Source organism: Bolinopsis microptera, chromosome 8 (genome assembly GCF_026151205.1).
Source record: "Bolinopsis microptera isolate Bmic1 chromosome 8, MBARI_Bmic_1.0, whole genome shotgun sequence".
Classification (NCBI taxonomy): domain Eukaryota; kingdom Metazoa; phylum Ctenophora; class Tentaculata; order Lobata; family Bolinopsidae; genus Bolinopsis; species Bolinopsis microptera.
Window position 1 is genome coordinate 14,710,438 of NC_087079.1, and position 27,641 is coordinate 14,738,078.

A 27,641-nucleotide genomic window follows, 5' to 3' on the forward strand; every position below is an offset into this window, starting at 1 on the left:
GAAATGAACCTGCAAATGTTCTAATACTCACGAAACTTTGCACAGACCTTCCCAAAGTTATGATTAAACGATTTTCGTTTGGAGACATTTTTTTGACCGTGGAGAAAACCCAGGAGGGCCACGCCCATATTGACCCAATAACGTAACCGACCCCTTGCTTCTGAAGGTCGTAGAGACTTCAAAATAGGCTTGAACGAAGCCGCATATGCATGTTTATATAGGAGTTATTGAGCAACACATGGCCTAAAATCCTTACTTTTCGATAAATTCGCCAAAAACCATTTTGGGCGTGGTGCTAAGCCCATTTTCGATATGATCGTGATGGAGTCTTCAGACAGGATGCAAAAGAACCGCAATTAGCATATTAATATATGACTTACGAACAAACATATGCCTTAAAGTGCTTACTTTTTCAGTTATTGGCGAAAAACTGATTTTCGGTTCCAGAAATCATGCAAAACTATGGGTATCTTGTTAATTGAGCTATGAAGGCCCTAAAGGTTTTTGAATGTGTGCAAATTGTGCAGAATGGCCATGTTTATATACAACTTATGAAGCAACATGTACCCTAAATTACTTACTTTTCGAGTTATTCGGGGGAAAAGATTGTATTATGTCCATTTTTTACCTGTAAAATACAGTCTCACGAGCTACTCTGCGCGCAAGAGGGACTTTATGACGTCATCGCCAAAATAATACAAACGCTATTTACACGCGTTAGAGAGCAGTTAGAGATTTAGGAATTTCGACTCGTTGCTTAGTTTGCTATTTGTCACAATCTGTCAAAATATGAGGATAACTTTTTTTTCAGTTAACTGGTCCTTTAAATATCATTTGCATGCAGAGTAAAATCTATATGAGCTAGGGCCTCAGGATTTTTTGTTCATAATGACAACTGACATGCGGAACTTTTTACTGTAAGTGGCGCTTGGCTTGTCATTCCCCTGGGTAAATCATAGTGTGTGAATTAGAAAATTAAAAAAACACTAATTGTTGTATCACGTCGTGACCCCCACGGTCGTCTCACTAAGGTTTATCGATCTTACGATACATGGGAGAGCTTCACACTCGTGCGTTGTATGACGAACTAATTGTAAGTTTAAAACCTAATCCACAGGAGGACTATAGTGCAAAGAAACTGCTGCTAACTGCTGCTCACTGCTGCTGTCGCGTGCGCGGCCCATAGCAGCAGTGAGCAGCAGTGAGCAGCAGTGAGCAGCAGTTTGCAGCAGTTTTTAGCAGTTGCACGCGGCGTGCATTGCGCAGTAAAAAAACGGATATAACTGCTGCTCACTGCTGCTCACTGCACTGCCGTTTTCTCAGAAAAGGCAGTAAGTCCAATTTTTCGAAATATGACAATATTGGTATCAAAATTTTCAGTAGAAAATTCTCTACAACATGAGCTACATATTAATGTATAGAAACATTGTTGCATGCAATTCCTAAGGAAGTAAGTCCCAGTTGAGAAACATTATGTTCGGTTTTGGCCAATTATTTTCTGAGAGAAGGACGTAAGTCCGGACTTACTGCCTTTTCTGAGAAAATCTTGAAAATTTTCTGAGATATGGAAGTCATTCCGTGGACTTTTTTTTTACTGCTTTTTCTGAGATAAATTGTCTGTGATAGGAAAAAGTAGCTGGACTACTAATCATGCTAAAAACGGAATTTTAGAAAGCGATTTTCCAAAAAGAACCTTATTTTACTGCCGATCGATATTTTCGCTTGAAATTTTCAGAATCGATGTATAATTACATTTCAACCTTACGTAAGTGATCAAAATTTTCATTTAGGCCTCAACAAAAATTTGATGGCCATTTTCAAAAACGCCGGATGTATTTTAGTCGCAAAACATAAACATTGGAGCAGTTATTAAGCTGTTATTATCGCAGAGAATGTTAAGTTTAGGTATATCTTTTAGATCAAGTTCATTTTCATCAAAATATCGATAAGATATTATTTAATGCACTGAAATCTTTCAAAATTGGCAAGTTTGCCTAAATAAGGGCATACTATTATTCAAAAACATTTATTATATGATATGGAGCGCTTGTTTCACAAGTAGAATCCTTTGCCGCCTTCGGCGGTCGCGCGCTACTACAAGCGAGAGGGCTCTGGTTAGAGCAACATAGATCCCAACCTCAAAAATTAAGTAAAAAGCTTGGACTTACTTCCTTCTTTGTAGCGCGATGCACTACTGGGTCGCGCGCGCGCATCCAATAATGCTTCTCGCAACCACAGATGTATGCAGATCGGCGAGATGCGAAGATGCGAGATGCGAAGGATTGACATCGTGAATCAACTTCCTTCTCAGAAAAAAATTGAAAAGAGATTTTTCTCAGAAAAGGAAATAAGTCCAAGTTTTTTCAGAAAATGCAGTAAGTCCATCCAGTATAAAAAATAAGCTCGATTATTTGGCATAAAAATAGTTATATCTAAGCTTATGAACGGATCAAAGCTTTAATTTTTTTGACAAATTAAAATTTGACTAATTATTGATAACTCAGCGTGTTTCATGTTTACTTTCGATCTTAAATTACGGAAAAAGTAAGCGGAAACAAAATTAACGGGTGATACTCGTTAAATATTTGTTCCATGACCGTCGACGAGTCCAACTCGGCGCGCGTCCTGGTAGGTTGTTGTAGCGCGATGCGCTACTGGGTCGCGCGTTTACCTAACCATGTGCTTTCGCGCCACTTCGGGCGCGCTTGTTTCACAACAAGCGCGCCCGAAACAAGCGCAAGGGCTCTGGATAGAGCAAGGTCGCGCGCGCATCAAATAATGCTTCTCGCAACCACCGTATGCAGATCGGCGAGATGCGAAGGATTGACATCGTGAATCAAGCAGTACAGCAGTGAGCAGTGCAGCAGTGAGCAGCAGTTTGCAACAGTTTCTTTGTTCACATAGCCATGTGCCTACGCGTACTGCGTGACGCGCTTGTTTCACTTTTGCCGTGACGGCGGTCGCGCGCTACTGCAAGCGAGAGGGCTCTGGTTAAAGCAAGTTTCTTTGCATTATAGTCCTCCTGTGAAACATGAAACGTGCGCCGAGTTGCAAGACATTTCGACGGTTTAATATTTGATGTTCTGCCGATATTATTTGAAACAAATATTTTACGAGTATATTAAGTATCTCGTGCGCTGTTTAAATATTATCAATGATACATTTGTTGGAGGATTTTTTCGTGACGGCCCCCATTTTCATTTCAAGCCTACTTATTTACCATTCATCCATCATCTAACCATGTGCTTTCGCGCCACTGCGGGCGCGCTTGTTTCACAAGTATGAAGAAACGCCCGCCGGATCGGCGGGCGCGCAAGGGCTTTGGATAAAGCAAGTTTCACCACTATCCGGGTGAAAGCCACGATACAGCCGCGCACGCGTGTGCGGCGGGCCTACAACGTGAGCTTATTTCTGTTCACAAATTTCTAATAGCTTGCGCTTGCTAATCTATATTTGCTATTGTATATTTGCTATTGCTCGCTAGTCATTACTCTCTAACTCTCACGTATGTGCGAGAGGCTCGAAAAGAGCGCCGCACATTGGGATTGGCGTGCCAGGTCCGGTAAGGATTTAATGAAAACCCCATATCAACCTAATAACCGCGCACTCTATCTTTACCTTTCCAATGTTAATCTGCGCGAATCTCAGGAAAGAGTAAGGTTGACAGTGGACTAACCTTTCCAATGTTAATCTGCGCGAATCTCAGGAAAGAGTTAAGGTTGACAGTGGACTTCATAGTGCTCAGCTTCTCAGCCCCTTGGGGCATCATTATCTTCCTAACTGTGTTCTTTTTCATCTCATTCAGCAGCTGGCACAATATCACCCCGTCTTTCAGTGATTCTTCTATTTCTTTTATGCTTATGTTCAGGTATTTTGCCAGCACCTAAGAGAATGAAATTCGCGAATATGTTATAGAGATGTAGTTGGAAATTTGAAAGTTTTACCCCATGTACAGAAAAAAGTGGTGAAACTGACCCCATGATTTTGGTGAATGGATGATGGAATTGCAATCAAGATAAAAATCATAAATATCTCACATTTTTGATAAATTCTTGCTGGTATGCAGTTTGAGCTATTTTCCCTTCTTCTCGGTTCATCGTGAAACTGTGTTCTAATGTCACAGATTCGTCCTCGTCAGATGACTGTAAAATAGTAGATTTCATTTAACTACAGCAACTCTCCGCTAACAATTTACCCTCAAAGATTAACAATAACATATTTGGTACCAAAATAATGGGGCTATAGAGTAGTTACTAGGTCAATACAAGGAAGCGCCAAACAATTTTCAGAATGATGTGAGTATACCTGGGGAGGCGATGTAGAAGGTGCGGGAGGGATAACCTCTGCTTTCTGTTCTGAGAACGATACCGCCCTCTTACCTGAGAGAGGAGTTATTTATTAGATGCCTCGTTCTCATGCCTTAAATCATCAATATGAAATGAAATGAGGTATTTACTTTCAACACTACTATATAACAAATAATTTAGGCATGTCTAAAAACTATGGCAACGGAAGTCAGCCGATGTCAGAGTAAAAGCCAGCCGAAGTCCCTGGTTGTGAAGGTGGCATGAAGGGTAGGCAGCGGCAGTTCTCCTAGCATCCCCCAGCTTGTCTGGGGTCCTAAACTTCTCAATCAGGCTAGTAATTGAACATATATTTCATTTTAGATCCACATTTTACCTTAAATAACTTTAGACTGTTATCATTGATTGATCTTTTTCCTTCCTCTGATCTGATCTATATTGATACTTAATTTACCCCCCAGATAAGTTTTACTCCCCTCTGCCCGTCTCTATTTTCAGGCCGTTACATTCCATTTTACGGGGAATGTCTGGTGACTGCTGCCTAGTACCCCGATTGCCATCCTGATCACCTGGTGTAACTTTGTCCATTGATGCAAACTCTCCCAACCCCACTTCTACCTTCCTTCATCACTGATTTTCTTCTCAGTGCCTCCCAGGAGCAGAAAAATCACATTCTGTCCCTCATTAATGACGATGAAGAAGAATTTAAAGATGCCATCGATATCCTCCCAGAAGATCATCCGACACCTTTCACCTCATCTGAAGAGTCCTTTATTAATCCCTCAACTCCTGAGCCTAAGAAGTTTTCGGATCTTGTTAAACATGTCCAGCTTGACCTTCCAAAGCCCCTGGCTGATGGGGTATTGGATGAACTTAAAACAATGAAGCTTCGCACAAGAGGAACGAGAGTAAAGACCTTGTGGCTGAGTCCCCGCATTGAGTCCTACAAGTATGGAAGGGTGGTCAACAAGCCCCAACCAATCAGTCAGTTCCCCAGGATTGTTGAATTGATGAACATTGTCAACGGCAATAAGGCCACCTCTGGGAATATGACTGCTTGTTTAGTCAGCTGTATGTCCTGCAAAGGAGCTAACCTGAACTACCACGACGACAACGAACCATTAATAGATCAGGACAGTGATATTTGTACGGTGTCGTTCGGTGCAGCAAGAGAACTGTACTTTATAAGGAACGACAACAACCTCTCACTCAGGAAAGGTACCCCTCCTCCCCCAGAATTTTCTGTGCCTGCGACAGACCAGTCTCTCAATATTATGAAGGCTGGCTGTCAGTCCAGACTACTGCATAGAGTTCCTCCGGGCCTTGAGACTGGTGTCAGATACAGTCTTTCCTTTAGGAACCTAACTGACCCACTCAAAACTCCTACATCTTCTCTTTCCTCTCCTTCTCCTCATCATCCTCCTACTCCTCATCATCCTTCTACTCCTCATCATCCTTCTACTCCTCATCATCCTTCTACTCCTCCTCAACATCTTCCTCCTAACACTGACCTCCATTCAGCCCGCCCTAAGAAGAAGATCATACTTCTCGCTGGAGATTCATATTTTGAGCGACTGGATATTGAAAAACTGGCCAAGGGTAAACAGACAGTTTTCAAAGTCGCCAAGGGTGGTCGCAAGATTGATGCTGTATTACACTCAATCGAGCAATTTGTGAGAGACCACCCTGATCTAGAGATTAAGAAACTGTTTGTGTGTGTAGGGACTAACGACATTCGATACTGTCAGACTGGCATATTACACCTTAAAAGCCCTCTGCAGAACTTTATGTCAAAAATTAAATCCTTAGCTCCTTCAGCAAAGATCTTTGTCCAGTCCCTCCTCCCTATACCTGCTAACGGTAACCCCAAGGGAGAACAAAACGTGGTCTCTATGAACAAACTACTCTTTAGTCTTTGTTCCAAATTTAAATTATTTTACCTCGATGTCTTTAGTAGTTTCCTTAGTTCATGGGGCGGCAGGAACTACCAGTTATTTCCTAAGTATAGTTTGGAATCCAAGAAGTGGGATATTCACCCCAATGCTAGGGGTATGGGTGTGTTAGCAAGACACTATATCTTTCTCATTCACTCAACATGGTTTAATCCGTTGGGTTACTGAGATTGGTATTTAAGTATGATTCATATTTGTTAGATAAATTATTTAGATGATGTATTAAAAAGTGAATTTTGAGTGATAGATACACCTGGGTAAAACACAACCGTGACATTGCTACACATGGGAATAAATGACCAGCAACACCGCATATGCACTGGAAAGTTTAATTCTGTTGTTCGAAAAGTTTGTGGTAAAAGAAAAGTCTGCTACGTGTCTGTGTTGTCCCAGTTATGTTCACCCATTGGATTGTTTGTCAGTTCACTAATTTTATATCTGTATATTTTGTTATTTATTATTGTTATTTCGTTGGATCTATCAACACGTGTGGACAGTGGATTAAAGAATATTAGTCATATTGGTAGACCTGGTAATCTTCCCAGCCTTTGTAGTAGTATTAACCTGTATTTCCTAATAATTATGACAGCATTTATTCTGAGATATTTTGATAAAGGATCTTATTATTTAAAGCGTCGTAAATCATCTGCTCTGAGAAGATCATTCCAATTCTTTCTGAGATGGATTGGTGTTCTTACTGCTCTGGTTATCTACACTTTCTCCCTGAACCTAATATTGCTTATTATATGTAACACGTCACTTTTAAATCCAGGACCTGGGAAAAAGCCTATATCTGTTTTTTATAACAATGTACAAGGTCTAATTAACACTCGTGACCTTGCGTCAGTTAACCCACCACTTAACATGACGAAAGTACATGAACTACATGGTTTTTTGTATACAAACAAACCTGATATTGTTATTTTAAATGAGACTTGGCTGAAAAAGTCAATATTGGATAGTGAGATTTTACCTTCTGGTTATAAAATCTTTAGGTTGGACAGGTCCCTCAAAACTCATCCATGGGATCCTGAACGACCTAAGAGGTTTAGAAAAAACGGGGGTGGAGTCTTAATAGCTCATAGATTTGATCTAGATGTTACTAGTACTAGGATAGCTGTAGTGAAAGCTCAAGCTGAGTTATTGTCTGTTGTCTTAAAGCTTCCGACTGGTAGAAAGTTGTGTATTTCGACTTTTTATAGAGTGGGGACTCTAAGCGACGACAATTACGCGGAATTTTCTAATTATTTTAGAACTCTTGCCTTAAAAAAGAAGATTGACAAGCATGTTTTAATAGGAGATATGAATTTGAACTGTGTTTCTTGGCCTGCTGGTGAGACATCCTGTGAACTGCAAAATGGCTTCCTGGATTTCCTTACTGGTGACCTAGGACACACTCAACTAATTAATGAACCTACACATAAAGCAGGGAATGTGCTTGATTTACTGTTCACAAATGTCCCTAATATTATTACTAATTTAAAAATACTGGATCATAATGAGGCGTGCTTATCTGACCACTTTGGTATCAACTTTGGGATAAACTTCAATGTCAGCCGCAGAAAGTCTCCTAAACGCAAAGTATATAACTATACCAAAGCCAATTGGGACGGCTTGAACTTTGCTCTGAGGCGGGTCAATTGGGATAATGTGGCTGGGTCTCATGATCCACACATTTCCTGGCCTCTTTTCAAAGATGTTCTGATTAAACTCTGCAATGAATATATCCCAAAGAAAAATGTTAAGTGTGAGTTTCAGCCGCCTTGGTATGACTCTGATTGTGATAGGGTTCTGAGAGATAAAGAGAAATGGAGAGAAAAGGCTAATGAATCTGGCAATGAGTCTGATCTTGAAAAGTTCCGTCAGTACCGCAAAGATTTTAAACGCATAATGAACGAAAAGATGAGACTCAGTGTCGAAGATGATTCTGATTCTGCCCTTATTTCCAAAAAGTTTTGGACACACGTGAAATCAAAGTCTAAGTCGACTAGGATACCTGAAACGGTCCGATACGGTGATCGTTTTAGGAACACACCAGTTGAACAGGCTAGCTTATTCAATGAATACTTCTATCAACAATTCTCCTCAAGTAGCTCATATGACATTGACATCGACATGAGCTCCAGTAACAATTTTATGGATTTGAGATTTCACGTGTTGGATGTTTTGTTAATTTTGAAAGGGGTTAAACCGGGTAAAGCCGCAGGTCCAGATGGTATCCATGGCACTGTGTTAAAAAATTGTGCGAGCACTCTTGCAAAGCCTCTAACCATGATTTTCAACAGCTCTTTTGTGACTGGATGTGTGCCGGAGGAATGGAAGCTTGCTTCTGTTGTTCCGGTACACAAGAAGGGTGAAAAAGGATCTGTTGAAAATTACAGACCCATCTCACTGACATGCTTAGTTATGAAAGTTTTTGAACGTTGTATTTCGAAAGAGTTGCTCGCAGCTTGTGAAGGGTTAATCGACTGTAGACAACACGGTTTTGTGAATGGGAAGTCTTGCACTACCCAGATGGTCCCATTCACAGACAACCTTGCACTGGCCCTGAACAATAAGTCAAGATCCGACATTGTTTATTTTGATTTTGCTAAGGCATTTGACAGTGTATCACATGACTTAATCCTTCGCAAGCTAAAAAATTTATATGGTATTGATGGTCTAATGCTTAGATTTTTAAAGTCGTATTTACAAGACAGACGACAGCAGGTTGTTGTAGGCGGAGCTGTCTCAAGCATGCTTCCCGTGCAATCAGGAGTGCCCCAGGGATCTATTCTGGGACCACTTCTGTTTGTTCTATTCATCAACGACATGTTCTCGTGTGTTTCGGAGGATACAAATGTAGCATTGTATGCAGATGACACCAAAATTTGGAGGGTCATCGAATGCTTTGAAGACCACTATATTCTCCAAGGAGATATAGACAGGTTGTTTGCCTGGTCAATCGATAACAAAATGACTTTTCACCCTTCAAAGTGTAAGGTGTTATCTGTAACTCTGCAAAGAAATGTATTAGACAATCTTCCTTTTAATATTTATTGGTATAATCTTAATGAAGTCATAATTGATTATGTGGCATCCCATACAGATCTTGGTGTAATAATGAACAACAGGTTTCTGTGGGGTGCACATTGTGATCAATTGATATAGACTAAAGCAAGCTCGAAGCTTGGGCTCTTAAAGAGAACCTGTCATTTTACCATGGATAAACGCCAAAAGAGGGCTTTCTACCTTACCATTGTAAGATCAATCTTTGAACATTGCTCAGTTATATGGTGTCCTCAGCGATCGACACACATGTCGAAGTTTGAGGCAATCCAGAAAAGAGCGATCAAATGGATCAATGGACAACAGTTTGATCATTATAGTGATATTGTATTCTATGAGAAGCAGAAGGAGCTTAAAATTCTACCCATTAGATCTAAGTTCATCCATAATTCAATTACGCTCTTCTATAAAATAGTAAATGATTTGGTAAGTATATCTCTACCTGAATATATTACTGTTGTTGAAGCTGGAACAATGAGGTACACAAGGAGCACGGCATCAGTCATTGAAGGATTTGACACCAGCACATATACCTGCTCTATTGTACCAAACTGCGATAGTTTCAGAAACAGCTTCTTTTATAGAACAATGCTTCTGTGGAATGCACTGCCAGCCTATGTTAGACAGACTGAGAAAATCTCTATTTTCAAAACAAAGCTAACTGAATTTCTCTGGTCTTCTGACGTATGCTGGCCTGATTAGACGGCCCATCATGGAATATCATTATATATATATTTTACTTTATGAATGTCATACTCTCTATAATTTGCCCCTCGCACCTGCAGTAGAACGCGCCGTTTTTTCTCTTATGAAACAACCCGAAACTAGCGCGTCACGCAGTACGTGAGTGGCTAGATTATAGATTGTTTTATTATAATATTATTTAATTATGTTATTTTGTTGTTATGTCGTGTAAGTTTGTGGAGTAGTAGCAAGAAGGTATCGTATACATTTAAATTTGTTCTCTTGATTATTTATAAATGATTTTATGTAGGGTCGGCACCAATGTAATTATGGTCTTACCACCGTGTTTTGGTTCAGCCGAAATAAATTTTACCTTGATGTTTTTACATATTGTTTCTCACTCCAGCTGAGTCTGGTAGTGTTGAGTATCATGAATATTTTTCTAGCTCTCTTTTTCCATGTTTTTGCTTCACAGGAGATATTGTGGTCTTTTTATTGAATATAACTGTAATACATTGATGTAAAGTTTATTTGAATTTTGAAATAAAAAAAAAAAATATCCCGCTCATATGATTAACCAACAACACAAGGAAGGTGGTTAACATGTCAGAGCGGCTGACTGTGAGTGATGTGAGCAAATGTGTATTAAAGTAAACAAAAAGTATAAAACATGTAGGTATAATAAAGGTTAGTACAGTGACATAATCAATCAAAAAAGTAACAGATCCTAGAATGGTAGAAATAAAGACATAAAATGGAGTGCGGTGAAAAATAAAAGCCAATGTGTCTTGCAAAGTGAAGACAATGCAAATGGAAAGAAAAAACATCAAAACTGATTATTTAGATGGTTCTTTAACATTCGCTTGAAACAGTTGGTATCAGTAATACATCTCAACATTAGTGGAAGAGAGTTCCATGCAACCGGTACATGGCTTGAGAAACGTCTGTCATCAATTTTGGACCTTTTTATTCTTTGGTATCTTGAGCATGATATGGTCACACGGTCTCTTCGACCTGGTCACGGTGTTTGAAAGTTCTGTATCCACTACATCCACATCCAGTAATGCTTTGAGGTAACCAGGTGCAGTACCGTGAACTGATTTGTGGGTTAATAGAGAAACGTTAAAGAAGATTCGCTGGTCTATAGGGAGTATGGGCCTTCTTATAGAAGGGAACCAAGCCCTTGGTTCTGTCTTCTATGTTATGGATGAAACGAACTGCACCATTAAGGATGGATCTAAGTTTGTTTAATCTGGTCTCGGGTAGATTTATGTACAGAGAATTACAGTAATCTAACTTAGATATAACCAGTTGTTTCACCAACATCAATTTAATGCCTTCATCCAGGTAACGACCAATAGTTCTCAGGTTCATTTCCTTTTCACATTATTGATCTGACTTTCCTCTTACAAACTTCATTGCAATTTCCTAAATAAGTAAAAATGTAATATGTAAGTTAATATGTAAGTTAATATGTAATATTAGCATACAGGGGAATCTATTTCAAGTCTTAATAATCATGCTTGCAAAGTTAAGATTACTTTATCTATCGCTAATTTAGATTGTTGGCAAGAAAAATTCATGAACAGCGTCACAACTGACATACTAAAGATCTAAGAAAGATCGCATTTACAGAGAAGGATGCGATTTGTAACTCTATGTTGATTCATGCATGACAGCGTTACTACGGTGATAGGATTATGCACTTATAGTTATATGGTTGAATTCCATGATATACACTACACAGCAAGGAAACTTCTGATATTATGTAGCATTATTCGATCATTTGATCTTCGTTAATTTCTTAGAGAAGAGTCACGAGCAAAAGAACATGTCAATATCATTGTTTATGATCCAAAAAAACACACTTGCACAAAACAAATTACTTCGCAAACCCTTCTTACCCAAAACTAGTCTAACCCTTGAATCTGGTTCAACCTTTGATTCTGGTTTTAGCTTCGATTCTGGTTTTAGCTTCGATTCTGGTTTGAGCTTCGATTCTGGTTTAAGCTTTGATTCTGGTTTTAGCTTCGATTCTGTTTAAGCTTTGATTCTGGTTTAAGCTTTGATTTCAATTCCTTCTCCTGACCTATTCACGCATGGTTCAAATTAAGAATCAATTTTGAGAATGGTCAGAGCTCTGAGCTAGGTAAATACTTTTAAATAGTAACACTCAATGTCCAACGACTGTGGACGACACGGAAAACAATTCACGACATTAATAAAAAATAAAATCCAACACCAGATATTAGATAACATCTAGGCTAACAAGCATATTATCTCCACAAAATCGGAGTGCTAGAAGGTACTAGTGGTTGAAACACGAGCTCAAACTGATAATAATCAATGCTGTAAGACCGCGTGGTATACTCGTGTCAACACAACGTTGACGTGTCAATTCTACTCATCCAACGGGCAACGTGGCTTAAAAACAGGCGCAAAACTGAAAAAAGCAGAAGAACTGAAGACCAGGCAGGATTCAGACAAAGCTAGCTCGTAACAAGATTGTATTCTAGTGAATACATCCTTATATGGAAATACAAGTGACAAAGGATGGAATACTTATCAAAATGTAACTGTCGACAGACAGCTGTAGTGTGTCAATCTGTACAAACTGTAGAATTTGGTTTCAGATTATGCTGATATACGAGTATGATTCGGCATAGGGAGACATTTTAAAGTGGTGCCAGGTAAGATAAGGATGCGCATACACGAAATCAGTCAACAGTTCTATAAAATGGTCTGTTTCTTTTGGAGTCAGGATTCATGAGGCTGATAGAACAACATTTATTCAAATCTGGACACGCGTAATGATTCAAAAATTAGTCGTCAAGTTGTACAAGGAAGATGGGGATTAAATCGAACACCGACCACCGCTGTAGAGTCGTTCAAGAACCGTTCAAGAGCCGATCAAGAACCGACCAAGAACCAGTCAAGAACCGGTAAAGCACCGGTCTAGAACCGGTCAAGAACCGATCAAGAGCCGATCAAGAACCGGTCAAGCACCGTCTAGAAATTACCTCTCATTATACTTATCTCAACTTACTTCTTTCGAAAGTGTTCTCTTTAGACTTGTCCATGAAGACATCTTCAAGAACTGCTAAGGCTTCCTCCTCTTCTTTCTTAGTCTGATTGATAATTACATTATCAAACAATTACTGTATTTACATTTAAATTAGTAATCAATTATTAATTAACCGAAATTTCCTGCACACTTTCATACTTCACTTCAACAAATTTTGATTTTTTTAGAACACAACATTTCCCTAAATTTCATATAACCGGCATTTTTACACTCTTGATAGATTGAATCACAGAATAAGATCAGGTGATAGTAAAAGACAAGAGAAAGACTCAGGTATAAAAGAGACAGAGAGGTAAAGGTATCATCACACATGTCACAGAGAATCATCACACTTCACAGTTCACACGCCCCAAACCCAGTCACACACATGAAGAAAAAAACAGAAAAATGCTTCACACACGGATTATGAAAGCCCTCGTTAACATGCCGTATTGTTAAATCTTAGAATATTTCTTAAGCCTAGTCAACACGAACAAACACACAAAAATGTCATTCCATGTTTCTTAAGATAGTTCATTCTGAATTGTGATCCACTTCTTTCTTTTTAGTCTTTCGTCGCAGAAAATTGATCTTAGGAAAAATGTGAATTAGACGATTTAGAATTATTTAATGTGTAAATACTGAGTAACACTGAAAAAAAACTGAGTTATGATTAAATGACAGAAATGTCTTCACGATACAGATAAAGCCCCAAGCAATTTTAAATTACGTTCTAGATTCTAGCATCAGCCATTAGGAGCTTATATAAGATTGACAAACCAAGGAGGGTCCCAGCTACTCATCGAATAGGGCTTAAAAGCCATGCTATTTTTGCCGCATTTAACTCATTGATAGCCGTTGAGCATAATAAGTCATGAAATGTTTTGAATCTAAGATGTTGACAATGGAATATAACACGATGTATCGTCTAGATAACGGTTTCTTAAAGTTTAAGCTTAAAATAATAATCTATTTTCGCTCTTTTGAGTGGGTCGATCATATGATAATTGATGTTTTAGGACAAAGTGAGAGTCTCCGCTCAGTTTTTCAAACAAATAGTTTTTGACAACTATTTGTTTAAAAACTGAGTGGAATGTGGATACTCTCACTTTGTCCCAAAACATCAATTATTTAAGCTTAAAAGTTAACTCTACTTTTGACTTTTGGGTTACGACCTGATGAGTGCTGACATTTAATAAAACAAATATTCAGGTCACTAATAATTGCACGGTCGTCTCATTTATTCACCGTTAAATGAGCCTCATTTGTCTCAGGAACCAACTTCAAATGACATCACCAAATTCAACAGTTGCTAGTCTCGGGCGTACTATACATGACCACTCCCAGTACATACATACATAATATATAGTATATATGGAGCTAGAAAACGCGCGCATAGCTGTTCGTAACTCGTACGTAAGTTACAGACGTAACGCGCGTACGTTCGTGCTCTAATTTAATTCATGCCTAGCTAGCTAAATAATTGAGCAATGCGCGCACAGTTAACACTAGGAAAACACCTGATTTCGCGCCTTCCAGATATTCCTTTTCCAAATAACCATAATTGCTAGGAATCAGTTTTCAAAAGTTGGTGTGCTATAATCCGCTTTACAACAAGCAGAATTTTGCAGTCTAGCAAAACTACGCCTAACGTGAACTTGAGTTACACAGTACACATATTTTCCGCTAAAGAGCCTAACTCAATGACCTTACAAACGATTAAATATGGCCTAGGCCTAAAACTTCGGCATGACTCAGAAATACTAAACTCTAGTGTAGTAATGTAGCTGTTTACATTAAATTAAACTAAGCTTCTGACATAACACACATTGTAGAAGCAAACTTTGTGTTTTTGAGTGAAAATTCAAATGTCAAAATGAGTAAAAACAAGAGAATTCATTTGTGACATGCCAAAAACAAGCCGTCATAACCTTATTTTGGTTTCGAGGATTTGCCGCCAAATCTCTTAAAGGATAACCCATTCGGAGAACTCAATATCTACGAAAAAATACGGTCATAGTTCTTCAATAAATAAGTTAAGAAAAGAAAACAGTCTTTGTGAGTCAATATTGGCAACATCAGTCATCGCTGGTCTGTCAGTCTCCGCACTGTCGGTCAGTTATATTATTTGACTGTCAGTCAACCGCTGGTCAGTCACTTGTCAGTCAGTAAATCAGCGTAGCATACAGTTTTACACCTATCATATCAATCGTTTTTCAAAGAAAAAATCTGTAGTTTTAAATCAAGAACAGAACTTTTTAATTTATAAAAGGAAGAGACAGGCTCATACACAGAATAGAGTATATTTAAAAGTAAAATTAATTCAGAGATAAGAAGTTGATAAGGATTGAGTACAATAAACATGCATCTGATTGAGATTGTGAATCACTTACCGTTGTAACCCGCGGAGATTTAAGAGATTTCTTCTCTGGGGGATGATCCGATGTTTTGTCATTCTTCGGAGATTTGGACAATTTCTCCGATTTTGGGGATTTGCTACTTTTACTATCTGAAATATTTTACGTGTCCAAAGGTATCAATTTAATCTGAAACTTTTGAATCGAAAATGATGTATCCATAACAATACAATTCCCTTACATTTCCTTTTTGATTGAAAGCCCCTCCCTCGTAAGGGGAGTGTCTCTAATGGACTTATTACTACATACGTCATCATAATCAGTTTTAAAAATAAAAAACCCGATGGGCACTCCTGAAACAAAATAAAGACACAGAAACACTACCTCTCTTGCTGCTCTTCTTATCCTTTTTATCGTTATTAGGACTGCTCTTGGAAACAGTTTTGCTGGTTCCCTCCAACGGGTCCTTTATATCAGCGACAGGGGTGCCGGTCGCTAGCTGCTTTGCAATTGCTTTACCAGACGAACGATTTATCGTGTTTATACTCCGCCCTTGGGCTACCTGTACAAACAAAAAGAGCATTAATTAATTAATTAATACTTTGAATCATTTTTCATTTTTGTGTAAACTTTTGATAACTGATGTTCTGAGAAGACAGTTTGATTCAAAGCAATTCATAATACCTGCAAGCTCCTCTTCATATAATCATCTTTAATTCCGTACTTCTCCCGGTAAGTCTTGTCTTTTTCCAGCTCCTTCTTAAAGAAAGGATCCTCCAGCATTGAGGCGGTAGCTTGGGCATCCCATGAAACCAGCAGCTCGTTGATAAAACTGAATGAAATGAGTGTAGGTAAGCAAGTAACTGCGTGTAAGTAATCCCACTGTTGAACACTGTACATTTTTGGTGCTAGCATATGATCAATTGTAAATGAGTAATATTTGTTCTAGAAACCTCGATACTCGTTCTTGAGCAATTTAAAATTAAAGTATAACTTCAGATTAACACTGGTTAGACAAGGTGGAATTGGAATGTTGAGACACGAGAGCTCACCCTCCCTCTTATAGAGCCGCTCCAGTATATGATACAGTATAAGTAATGTTCAAAGTATTAATTAAAAAGTCTCTATATGGATTAATAGGTATTGTCTGTTCCATAATTGTGATGATATTACTGCCAATCAGAAGTTAAGGCATTAGAACTGACTTGTATTTAAATATTCTTATTATATTGTTACAAATTATTGTAACAATAATCTTATCTAAGCTTTTGTTTCATATTATAATATGTTATTATCATATTATTTAGTAGTATCCAATTGCAGTACATAAACATTCATTTAATTATCTTTCAGAATTTATTAAATTAATACAGTTAATCTTGATGGTTGTAAAAAAGCATGATTGGCTGATCAGAGAGGGAACCCGGAACACAAGGTATCGTTGTATTTGGAGTCAGAAAGAAAATAAATAGATCGGTTTTTCTAATTTCAAGCAATCCGTGTCTATATGATAAGTATCGATAAGTATTGAGTATAGTAGAAATTAGAAAGGGAAGAGCCTGGCAACCTATGGACTGATGGTCCTAAACCGCTTACGATTGAGAGTGTATCTCCCAAGAGAAAGAGTGTGATCTTTTTATTGAACATTGTGAAAATGGGTTCATTCTGCAAAGTGTTCCAGTATAAAGGTAGACGTCTAGTATTATATATACTTGTAATATTGTAACAATAATTATGCAGTTCAGCCTTAAACCGACTTTGATGCAGTTAAAACATAAGTCGAGATCAAACAAAAATATTCGAATATTTTTGACTTTCTATAAAACTGTAAAGACAATGAAATACCCGAATGCAGCAAGAAATCTAAGAAAGTACTTATACATTTCACACTCAGATACAATACGCGATATCTTGGAAACATCCAGGAAGCAGTTAAAGTTAACAATTAATTAACGTTAATCATTAAATTAAAGCTAATAAAACGTAATAAAAGTAAATGCTCGTTAAAGTTAACAAACTTGTTGCTATTAGTGGTACTGCGTGGGTTTGCATAGTTCAGTTGGGCGCGTTCCTCCTCCTTCTTACGGCGGAATGTTTTCTCGTACTCCAACAACTCTTTCTGCTCCTGCTGCCACACTAGGATCTCTAATAGTTTGAAGATGTGCACCCTCCCTCGCTCTGCATACTGAACGGTTTTATGATCACGTGATCAAGAAATGTTACTAACTTTACTGAACATTGGGTTTCTGTGATTTTACCGTACTGAATATATAATGTTATGACTTTATTGATATTGCAACAAGGTATAGATAACCACGGAGCTGCTTCACTAACCTGAGCAGGGGGGCACACTAGTGGGTTGTTACTGATGTTCACTAACCTGAGCAGGGGGCACACTAGTGGGTTGTTACTGATGTTCACTAACCTGAGCAGGGGGGCACACTAGTGGGTTGTTACTGATGTTCACTAACCTGAGCAGGGGGGCACACTAGTGGGTTGTTACTGATGTTCACTAACCTGAGCAGGGGGGCACACTAGTGGGTTGTTACTGATGTTCACTAACCTGAGCAGGGGGGCACCACTTGTCTAAGTGGGTTGTTACTGACCTGTTATCAGCAGACCTTACACCTGCGCAGGGGGGCGACATGAGTGTTGATACGTACCGACGCTAACATCGAACACCTGAACAAGAGCACTTCTGGAAGTCTACGAATGGGTGAGCCCACCCGTTCGAGGGTTACGGAGTAAGCAGACCTGTTCAACGACTACTCCTATAACTATCAGAATCAAATTAAACAAGAAATGTGCAGATATTGGAATCAGAGTGTAATAGGTTGTGGCGGACTATGTGAGTAACCATATGGAATTAAGACTCACGTATTGATGATTTATTTATTATCTCGTAACTCTACTTTACCTACTAAGTACAAACACCCTGGTGAGACACACAAGTTCCCACCTGATACTGACTACTCTCGTATCAACTTGGGAGGATATGAAAAAAAAAAAAAAACAGTTTTATTTTTTAGACAATCGTATCGTGTGTGGCTCACCTACAGAAAGTTGGCTGGTTAGTTACCGACATTAACAGTCCTTTGTTTGAGAGAAGTACCTACTCATATGTACGATATCTACAGCCCCTGGACATCCTCAGTAGGCCTACCAGAGAGTGAACTTAAAGGTTAACAGTTCTTACAGCGGATGTATCAGCTTTGTATACGCATTTGAAATATCAATGAGTGAATTGAGACAGTTATTGAATTTGCAGAAGAACCTTGGAGTAAGTTAAGTACGGTATTGTTTAAGTTTATCAGAAATTGAGTATCTTTACAGTAGTTTTGACGAAAATTCTATTTTTTTTTATTTTTTTTTACTTTAATGGGAGACTTTATAACAACTATTAGGTTTTATTTCATGGGTTTAGACCATCCCCTCACTGTAGCGTATTATTAGAATGTGGAAATTCGAGCGTAATAGTAATATATTTATTCATTATTACATCAGTAACCCTGTTCGGTTCTTATACAAACCGGGTTTTTATGTAGATGATGCTGGTTCCTTAGCTAATCCAGAGAAGAAAGCACGGGATATGTTACAAAAACAACGCATAGCCGACCAGGATCCCGATAACAGAATCAAGTGGAGATCGAGTTCTGCCCGTCAACCCCTGCGGATTTTGGTCCCGTTCCTGAGTACGGAAATCCGATCGATGAGGAAGGAAAAGTTCACCACAGTTTCTACAGGAAAACCCAGACACGGGGATTAACCATACACAGAAGTCACACACCGGAACTCAGTGAAGGAGGATTGTAAGAAGAACTACTACCGGTAATGCCCCATTGCTTCCTCAGGACCCAGGAACTCGATCTTCAGTTAAAATCCATCGATGATCACTTAAAGAAAAATGACACCAACCTCTGAGTCATAAAATCGCAAGGAACAGGAGAACTAGGAGAAAGACGTCAAAACCACACCTGACTCTGTCCCACTCACCTTACCATTCCACTCTAGTGACCGTACTGTTGGAGGGATGAATCAAATGAGTCTCACACCTCATCATCGTATCAAATCTAACAAACTCCCCATTCAGAGTTAATTTATTACACTTGGTAAGAAAGTTACAGGACATCTTCTGCCGCACTCGTCCACTGGATAAGAAGACTTGTGGACCTTGGTAAACGCTCGCTCTCTAGAGTACATGTGATGTAGGGAGTGGAATCTGCGCCGGAAACTCACAGGAAACAAAAACCCCCATGCTCAACAAAGGAGGCTTCGTGAGATCGACTTACTACTTTACTTGCGAGTTTTTTATTTTTTTTTTTTTTATGTGGTTAGATGGGAGATAGATACTGTGGGGAAAACTGAGAGAAGCCTCCATGCTCGTTTGATGAGCACAGACAAGGCGCTAGGAATCCTAGAGCACAATCCAGAGAATGGGGTTGGACACACACTACGCATCTCTACATCCTAACCGAATCCCCAGTTTTTATTCCTTTTATGTTATCTTGATTTTACAAGAGTAAAACTGTTTCGTAGAAGAGAACTGATTGTACATTAATTCGGAAGTGTATATATTAACGAGAGGCACACCATTGACCACCACGTCTCGTAGAGGGTTCACATGTCTTCGTTCGAGTGTCAGCAGTGATAGTATTTGTTACAAATATTTTAGTCGATGTTTAACTAGTGAAAAAAAATAATGTAATGATAGGACTATCTTGGATCGTAACCATGACAAACCGAGATTATCGTTTGCTTAAGTGCTGATTTTATCATAAGTTTTTTACACATGAACAGTGAATTCTGAACAACCAGTTTTTACGTTTTACTATTAGTTTAAGTATCAGAGTAGTATAGTATTTAGTTGTATTAGCCTTACATTTCTTCTTTGTCGTATTTTATTTGTTGTTTTGAGACATTTTTTGCAATTACATTTTTTGGTCATTCGTAATTTTATTTCTCTGTTTTTGATTTTAATGTTAATTTAAATTTCTTTCCGTCGTTTTTAATTTTTAACACATGTTTAACGATTATTACAGAACTGAAGAAGACGTTGTACTGGGAATGATTATTTTCAATTCAAATAAAGTTTCTACCTAAAGTTTGCTGCTGCTTCAATTTTGTTTCGCAAGTTAGAGTCTAAAGAAATTCTCCAAGAGAAATCTAGTTCAAATGCGACTCATAAATATAGCCCCCTTGAACTATTTATCCAGGAAGCAGTTAAAGTTAACAATTAAAAAAAAAAAATTTTTTAAAAAAATAAAAAAAACCCGTTTTTATTTTATAATTAATCTTAAATTAAAGCTATAAAACGTAATAAAAGTAAATGCTCCGTTTAAAGAAAAGTTAACAAACTTGTGCTATTAGGTGGGTAACTTGCGTGGGTTGTCATAGTTCAGTTGGGCGCGTTCCTCCTCCTTCTTTCTACGGCGGAATGTTTTCTTCATACTCCAACAACTCTTTCTGCTCCTGCTGCCGACACTAGGATCTCTAATAGTATTTGGAAAAGAAGTGCCACCCTCCCTCGCTCTGCATACTGAACGGTTTTATGGATCACAGTGATCAAGAAATGTTACTACACTTTACTGAAATTGGGTTTCATGTGATTTACCGTACTGGATATATAAAGTTATGACTTTATTGATATTGCAACAAGGTATAGATAACCACGGAGCTGCTTTCCACTTAACCATGAGCAGGGGGCACCCTATGGGTTGTTACTTGATAATCACTAACCTGAGCAGGGGCAACACTAGTGGGTGTTACTGATGTTCACTAACCAGAGCAGGGGGGGGCACACGTAGTGGGTTGTTACTGATGTTTCACTAACCTGAGCTGGGACACACTAGGGGTTTTTTACTGTTCACTAACCCTGAGCGGGGGCACCTAGTGTGTTGTTACTGATGTTCTCACTAACCTGAGCAGGGGGCACACTAGTGGGATGTTACAGATTTCATTAACCTGAAGCAGGGGCACACTAGCTAAAGTGGTTGTTACTGATGTTCAACTAACTGAGCAGGGGGGCAACAGCTATTGGGTTGTTACTTGATGTTTCATCTAACCCTGACAGGGTGGCACACTAGTGGGTTGTTACTGATGTTCACGAAACCCGAGCCAGGGGCACACTAGCTAGTGGGTTGTTACTGATGTTCACTAACCTGAGCATGGGGGCCACACTAGTGGGTTGTTACTGATGATCACTAACCTTAGCAGGGGGCACACTAGTGGGTGTTACAGAAGTTCACTAACCCTGAGCATGGGGGCACATCAAGTGGGTTGTTACTGATGTTCACTAACCTTAGCAGGGGGCCACACTAGCTAGTGGTTGTTTACTGATGTTCGACTAACATGAGCAGGGGGTCACACAGTGGTGTTGTTACTGCAGTTCACTAACCTGAAGCATGGGCACACTAGTGTGTTTGTTTACTGATGTCATTAACCTAGGCAGGGGCACACTAGTGGGTGTTACTGAAGTTCATTAACCTGACAGGGGGGCACACCTAGTGGGTTGTTACTGATGTTCACTAACCTGAGCAGGGGGACACACTAATGGGTTGTTACTTATGTTCACTAACCTGAGCAGGGGGAACACACTAAGTGGGTTGTTTACTGATGTTTCACTAACCTGAGCAGGGGGCACACTAGTGGTTTTACTGATTTTCACTAACCTGAGCAGGGGGCACACTAGTGGTTTGTTTACTGAGGTTCACTAATACCTGAGCAGGGGCACCTAGTGGGTTGTTACTGATGTTCACTAAACCTGAGCAGGGGGGCAACACTAGTGGTTGTTACTGATGTTCACTAACCTGAGCAGGGGGTCACACAGTGGAGTTACTGATGTTCACTAACCTAGCAGGGGCACACTAGCTAGTGGGTTGTTACTGAAGTTCACTAACCTGAGCAGGGGCACCACTAGTGTGTTACAGCATGTTCACTAACCTGAGCATGGGGGCACACTAGTGGGTATTTTATACTGATTTCATTAACCTAAGCAGGGGGCACACTAGTGGGTTGTTACTGATGTTTCACTAACCTGAGTCATGGGGGCACACTATTGGGTTGTTACTTATGTTCACTAACCTGAAAAACAGGGGGGGACACTCTAGTGGGTATGTTTACTGAGTTCAATTAACCTGAGCATGGGGGCCACTAGTGAGTTGTTTACTATGGTTCATTAACTCGAGCAGGGGCACACTAGGAGGGTTGTTACTGAGTACACAAACCTGAGCCAGGGGCACACTAGTGGGTTGTTTACTGATGTTCACTAACCTGACATGGGCACACTGTGGTTGTTTACTATGTTCACTTAACACTGAGCAGGGGCACACTAGTGGGTTTGTTTACCTGATGGTCACTAAACCTGAGTCAGGGGGCACACTAGTGGGTTGGTTACTGATGTCAACTAACCTGAGCAGGGGGCACACTAGTGGGTTGTTAACGAGTTTCACTAACCTGAGCAGGGGCACACTAGCTAGTGGGGTTGTTACTGATTTCACTAAACTGAGCAGGGGGGCACACTAGTGCGTTGTATTAACTGATGTTCACTAACCTGAGCAGGGGGGCACACTAGTGGGTTGTTACTGATGTTCACTAACCTGAGAGGGGGGCACACTAGTGGGTATTGTTACTGATGTTCACTAACCTGAGCAGGGGGACACACTAGTGGGTTTGTTACTGAAGTTCATTAACCTTGACAGGGCACACTAGTGAGTTTGTTCTGATGTTCCATTAACCTTAGCAGGGGGCACACTAGTGAGTTTGTTTCTGATGTTCATTAACCTGAGCAGGGGGCCACACTAGTGAGTTGTTACTGATGTTTCATTAACCTGAGGCAGGGGGGCACACTATGGGTTGTTACTGATGTTCACTAACCTGAGCCATGGGACACACTAGTTGGGTTTTTTACTGATGTTCACTAACCTGAGCATGGGCACACTAATGGGGTTGTTACTGATGTTCACCTAACCTGAGCGGGGGGGCAACACAAGTGGTTGTTTTACTGATAGTTCACTAACCTGAGCCGGGGGCACACTAGTGGGTTGTTACTGATGTTCACTAACCTGAGCATGGGGCCACACTAGTGGGTTGTTACTGATGTTCACTAACCTGAGCAGGGGGCACACTAGTGGGTTGTTACTGATGTTCACTAACCTGAGCAGGGGGCACACTAGTGGGTTGTTACTGATGTTCACTAACCTGAGCAGGGGCACACTAGTGGGTTTTGTAACTGATGTTTCACTAACCTGACAGGGGGCACACTAGTGGGTTTGTTACTGATGTTCACTAACCTGAGCAGGGGGCACACTAGTGGTTTGCTACTGAAGTTCACTAACCTGAGCAGGGGTCACACTAGTGGTTGTTTACATGATGTTACACGTTTAACCTGAGCAGGGGGCACACCAAGTGGGCTGTTACTGATTTCACTAACCTGAGCAGGGGCACACTAGTGGGTTGTTACTGAATGGTTCACTACCTGAGCAGGGGGCACACTAGTTGGGTTGTTACTTGTTCACATAACCTGAGCAGGGGGCCACACTAGCTAGTGGGTTTTGTTTAATGATGTTCCTAACCTGATCAGGGGGCACACTAGTAGGATTGTTACCTGTTCCACTAACCGAGCAGGTGGGCACACTAGTTGGGTTGTTACTGATGTTCACTAACCTGAGCAGGGGGCCACTAGAGGGTTGTTACTGAAGTTCACTAACCTGAGCAGGGGGACACACTAGTGGGTTGTTACTGATGTCCAGATGTTTAAGGTCCTTGAGGAAGCGGTAGGAAGGTGGGATAATGGCTATACGGTTGTAGCTCAAATCCAGGCGCACTAATGACGTCTCTGTCAACTCTGTGGAATGTGAGGTTTAGAGAGTTACCAAGTTTTTACCATGACAAACATAATATTGCTGTTCCTGTTGTTTACAATTTAAATGAATATTTAGAGCAATGATCAGAATGCTAAGGAGGAAAACAATGGTTAATTACCTGATGGAATGTGTGTGATAAAGTTATGACTAACATTGAGATCCTTCAACCCACTTAGATCTCCAAAAGTTACCGGTAAGCTGCTCAACATGTTGCAGCTTAGATCAAGGTCAACCAAAGTTATCAAATTTCCTGAGAATATACTAGTGAGATCTAGCTTCTGTTGCAGCTTAGATCAAGGTCGACCAAAGTTATCAAATTTCCTGAGAATATACTAAATTTAGTGAGATCTAGTTTCTAAAGCTTAGATCAAGGTCAACCAAAGTTATCAAATTTCCTGAGAATATACTAAATTTTAGTGAGATCTAGTTTCTAAAGCTTAGTCAAGGTCAACCAAAAGCATCCAAATTCATGAGAATATACTAAATTTAGTGAGATCTAGTTTCTAAAGTTCGACCAAGAATATCAAATTTTCCTGAGAATATACTAAATTTAGTGAGATCTAGTTTCTAAAGCTTTATCAAGGTCAACCAAAGTTATCAAATTTCCTGAGAATATACTAAATTTAGTGAGATCTAGTTCTTCTAAAGGTCGACCAAAGTTATCAAATTTCCTGAGAATATACTAAATTTAGTGAGATCTAGTTTCTAAAGGTCGACCAAAGTTATCAAATTTCCTGAGAATATACTAAATTTAGTGAGATCTAGTTTCTAAAGGTCAACCAAAAGTTAATCCAAATTTCTGAGAATATACTAAATTTTAGGAGATTTCTAGTTTCTAAAGGTCGACCAAAGTTATCAAATTTCCTGAGAATATACTAAATTTAGTGAGATCTAGTTTCTAAGGTCGACCAAAGTTATCAAATTTCCTGAGAATATACTAAATTTAGTGAGATCTAGTTTCTAAAGCTTTATCATGGTGGTGGGTATAACACGTTTTATGGTGCTTGCTTTGGAAATCTAAAAACGATCACTAAGCAAGCAGAGCTTTACCATTAAGTCTGCACACCATTTAAAGCCTTGTATTTTACAAATCATGGAGGCCTTGAAAACATAAAAATAGTTAAAAACCTTGAAAACATAAAAATAATCATATCAATCAAGTTAACATTAAATAACATTAAATGACAATTGAATAACATTACATAACATTAAATAACATTACAAAATATCTTACCCATCTCGGCAGGTAGAGTGTGTATTTTGTTGTTAGCAAGGTACAGTGTTTCCAGAGGTAAAGTACACAAATGGCTTGGTATCCTGCAGTAGATATTTACTTTTATCATTTTACCGCAATATCATTTTGTCAGTTTTTGTATACAAGGGATGACGTAGGAACTTCTCATGTAACTAATGTAAGGAGCAAGGTAATGAACCTGAGATTGGTGAAGCTAAGGTTTCACTATTAATTACGAAATTTTGACTTTTCTGATGTGTTTGGGGTTTTCTTCCAGGCATAGAAATTATCTATAAATATTATATGTGAACATTTTCATTTGTATTTTAGCTGTATAAATCCCGCAAACATTTCTTGAGCAATTATAATTTGGACGTAACAAACCTATACTTCAATCACAACACAATATCTTTAATTAAAGAGGGTGATTATCAACTAAAAGCGTAACTATTATATTATATTACAAATAATGCTATCACATCAAACACCGTACCACATCATTGAAATTACTGTACACACTTTTTGACACATTTCTCCCTCCTTGTTCATGTTGATTGTTGGTGCGGACAGGCATGTCAGGATAATGTTAACTCGTTAACAGAAACAACTAACTGTAATAATTCCCCCTCTTATATTGGGCTACCATGTGACAGGATGTTGGCAAGTGTGGGGTGGCACTGTACATTTTGTGTATTCTTAGACTTTTATACATTCTACGTCTCGGAATTCATTTACATTCTACATATTTACGTACATTGAATTGTACAGTGCACACTAACTTGTATACTGTATAATGTATATACATTTTACCGTACACGTATGGAGTGTGTATTTTATGTAGTGATATAAGCAGCCTGTAATTCATTTTAATGTACACACAACGTCACACAACAGACTAATTAGTATAAGCCAGTAAGGCAGTATAGGGTAACATTTGCTACCGTGTATTAAAGGAATACAGTACACGGTGCAGGAGTGCAGGTAGTTGTTAAGAAGTGTACAAATACCACACCTGGACTGGGGTGTACACCCCGTACAAATACCTTGACAAAAGGAATAATTGTGGAGTAGGAAGTGCTGTATAATGTATACATATACATTGAGGTGAAATTGTCTGACAGTCAACCTTGTCAAACTATTTGCAGATTGTATAAATTCACACCACATACCGCTTAGAACAATACAATGTCACTTTCAGACTCTATTACATAAATCCATACAATCTAAAGATTCATACGCTACTCAACAATATGATATAATAATACATACACCAACTTATAATTAGGATACAGTCTTTAAGAATCAATACATACGATGTAAGTTGGTTTCTGCAGAGGTTTAGTTTGTTAAGGAAGCGCATAGGATTCAGATCGCAGATGGATCTGATCATGTTGTGGTACGCGTTAAGTTCCTCCGCGTGCTCACAGCGCAGCACTTCTGGTGGTATCTCTGTGAACTTGTTGCGCGACACATCTGCAGAAGTTGCGGCTCATTATGATAATATTATATCAGTTTTATTGATCAATAACTAATATTTTGAATACGATTGAGTAGGAAAACCTAAATTGAGTAGATTTCTTAAAGGACTGTAATATGATCTAACAGTACAAGACATTACGGAGCAGTGAGCACCTCTTCCCTCCTTCCCTTGCAGTATAACTTACCAACAAGCATCATGTCAGCAATGTCATAGCCATCTATTTCTTTGGGTATCGTTCTCAAACTACAGGCTGATATCTCTAGTCGTCCTGGTGGAGGTAAATTAAGTGGAACTGGTTAGTCTATGAAAACTTTGCAGTAGTAATCATAATATAATTAAACAATCTCGGAAGTCTTGAATAGCTTATAACAACATTGACAAAAATGCCAACATCAAGAAATAGTAAACACGTGTCAGTAGTGAACACGTGATAAAAACCCAGTACACGTGTGATAATAATACGTGACAATAACAACTGACCTGAGTACATGCAGGTCTCAAACTTGTGTTTGAGAGAGGACCCCATTCCTAAGTTGGGGGAGAGCCCCGAACCCCTGGACATGCTCTCTTCTTACAGTTCCTTCAGATCACTGTCATATAATGATATTCTTCAGCGCATTGTCATGTCATGTTAGCATTCCTGTGTGGCTGAGCAAA

At 39.1% G+C, this 27,641-nt stretch overlaps 1 protein-coding gene across 1 annotated transcript; it reads right to left on the reverse strand.

The window, feature by feature from the left end:
- Nucleotides 1–869: 869 nt before the first annotated feature.
- On the reverse strand, nt 870–27,636 carry LOC134820178 (leucine-rich repeat and calponin homology domain-containing protein 1-like). Its single transcript, XM_063830400.1, has 15 exons — nt 27,465–27,636; nt 27,169–27,252; nt 26,818–26,977; nt 25,505–25,587; nt 24,389–24,520; nt 24,115–24,251; nt 17,428–17,594; nt 16,094–16,241; nt 15,794–15,971; nt 15,446–15,561; nt 13,035–13,116; nt 4,306–4,379; nt 4,038–4,142; nt 3,677–3,883; nt 870–944 (listed from the first exon to the last, which is right to left on the reverse strand). Exons 1-15 carry the CDS (start codon nt 27,544–27,546, stop codon nt 870–872), a joined length of 1,830 nt encoding a protein of 609 aa, XP_063686470.1. The 5' UTR covers nt 27,547–27,636.
- Nucleotides 27,637–27,641: the final 5 nt, after the last annotated feature.

Coding starts and splice junctions, on each gene's coding strand:
- LOC134820178 (XM_063830400.1), bottom strand. CDS start 27,546: ATGTCCAGGGGTTCGGGGCTCTCCCCCAACTTAGGAATGGGGTCCTCT. Junction 25,588..26,817: donor TGCAGAAACCAACTTACATC/GTATGTATTGAT, acceptor TATCTACTGCAG/GATACCAAGCCATTTGTGTA. Junction 4,380..13,034: donor AGAGAACACTTTCGAAAGAA/GTAAGTTGAGAT, acceptor CTCCTCTCTCAG/GTAAGAGGGCGGTATCGTTC.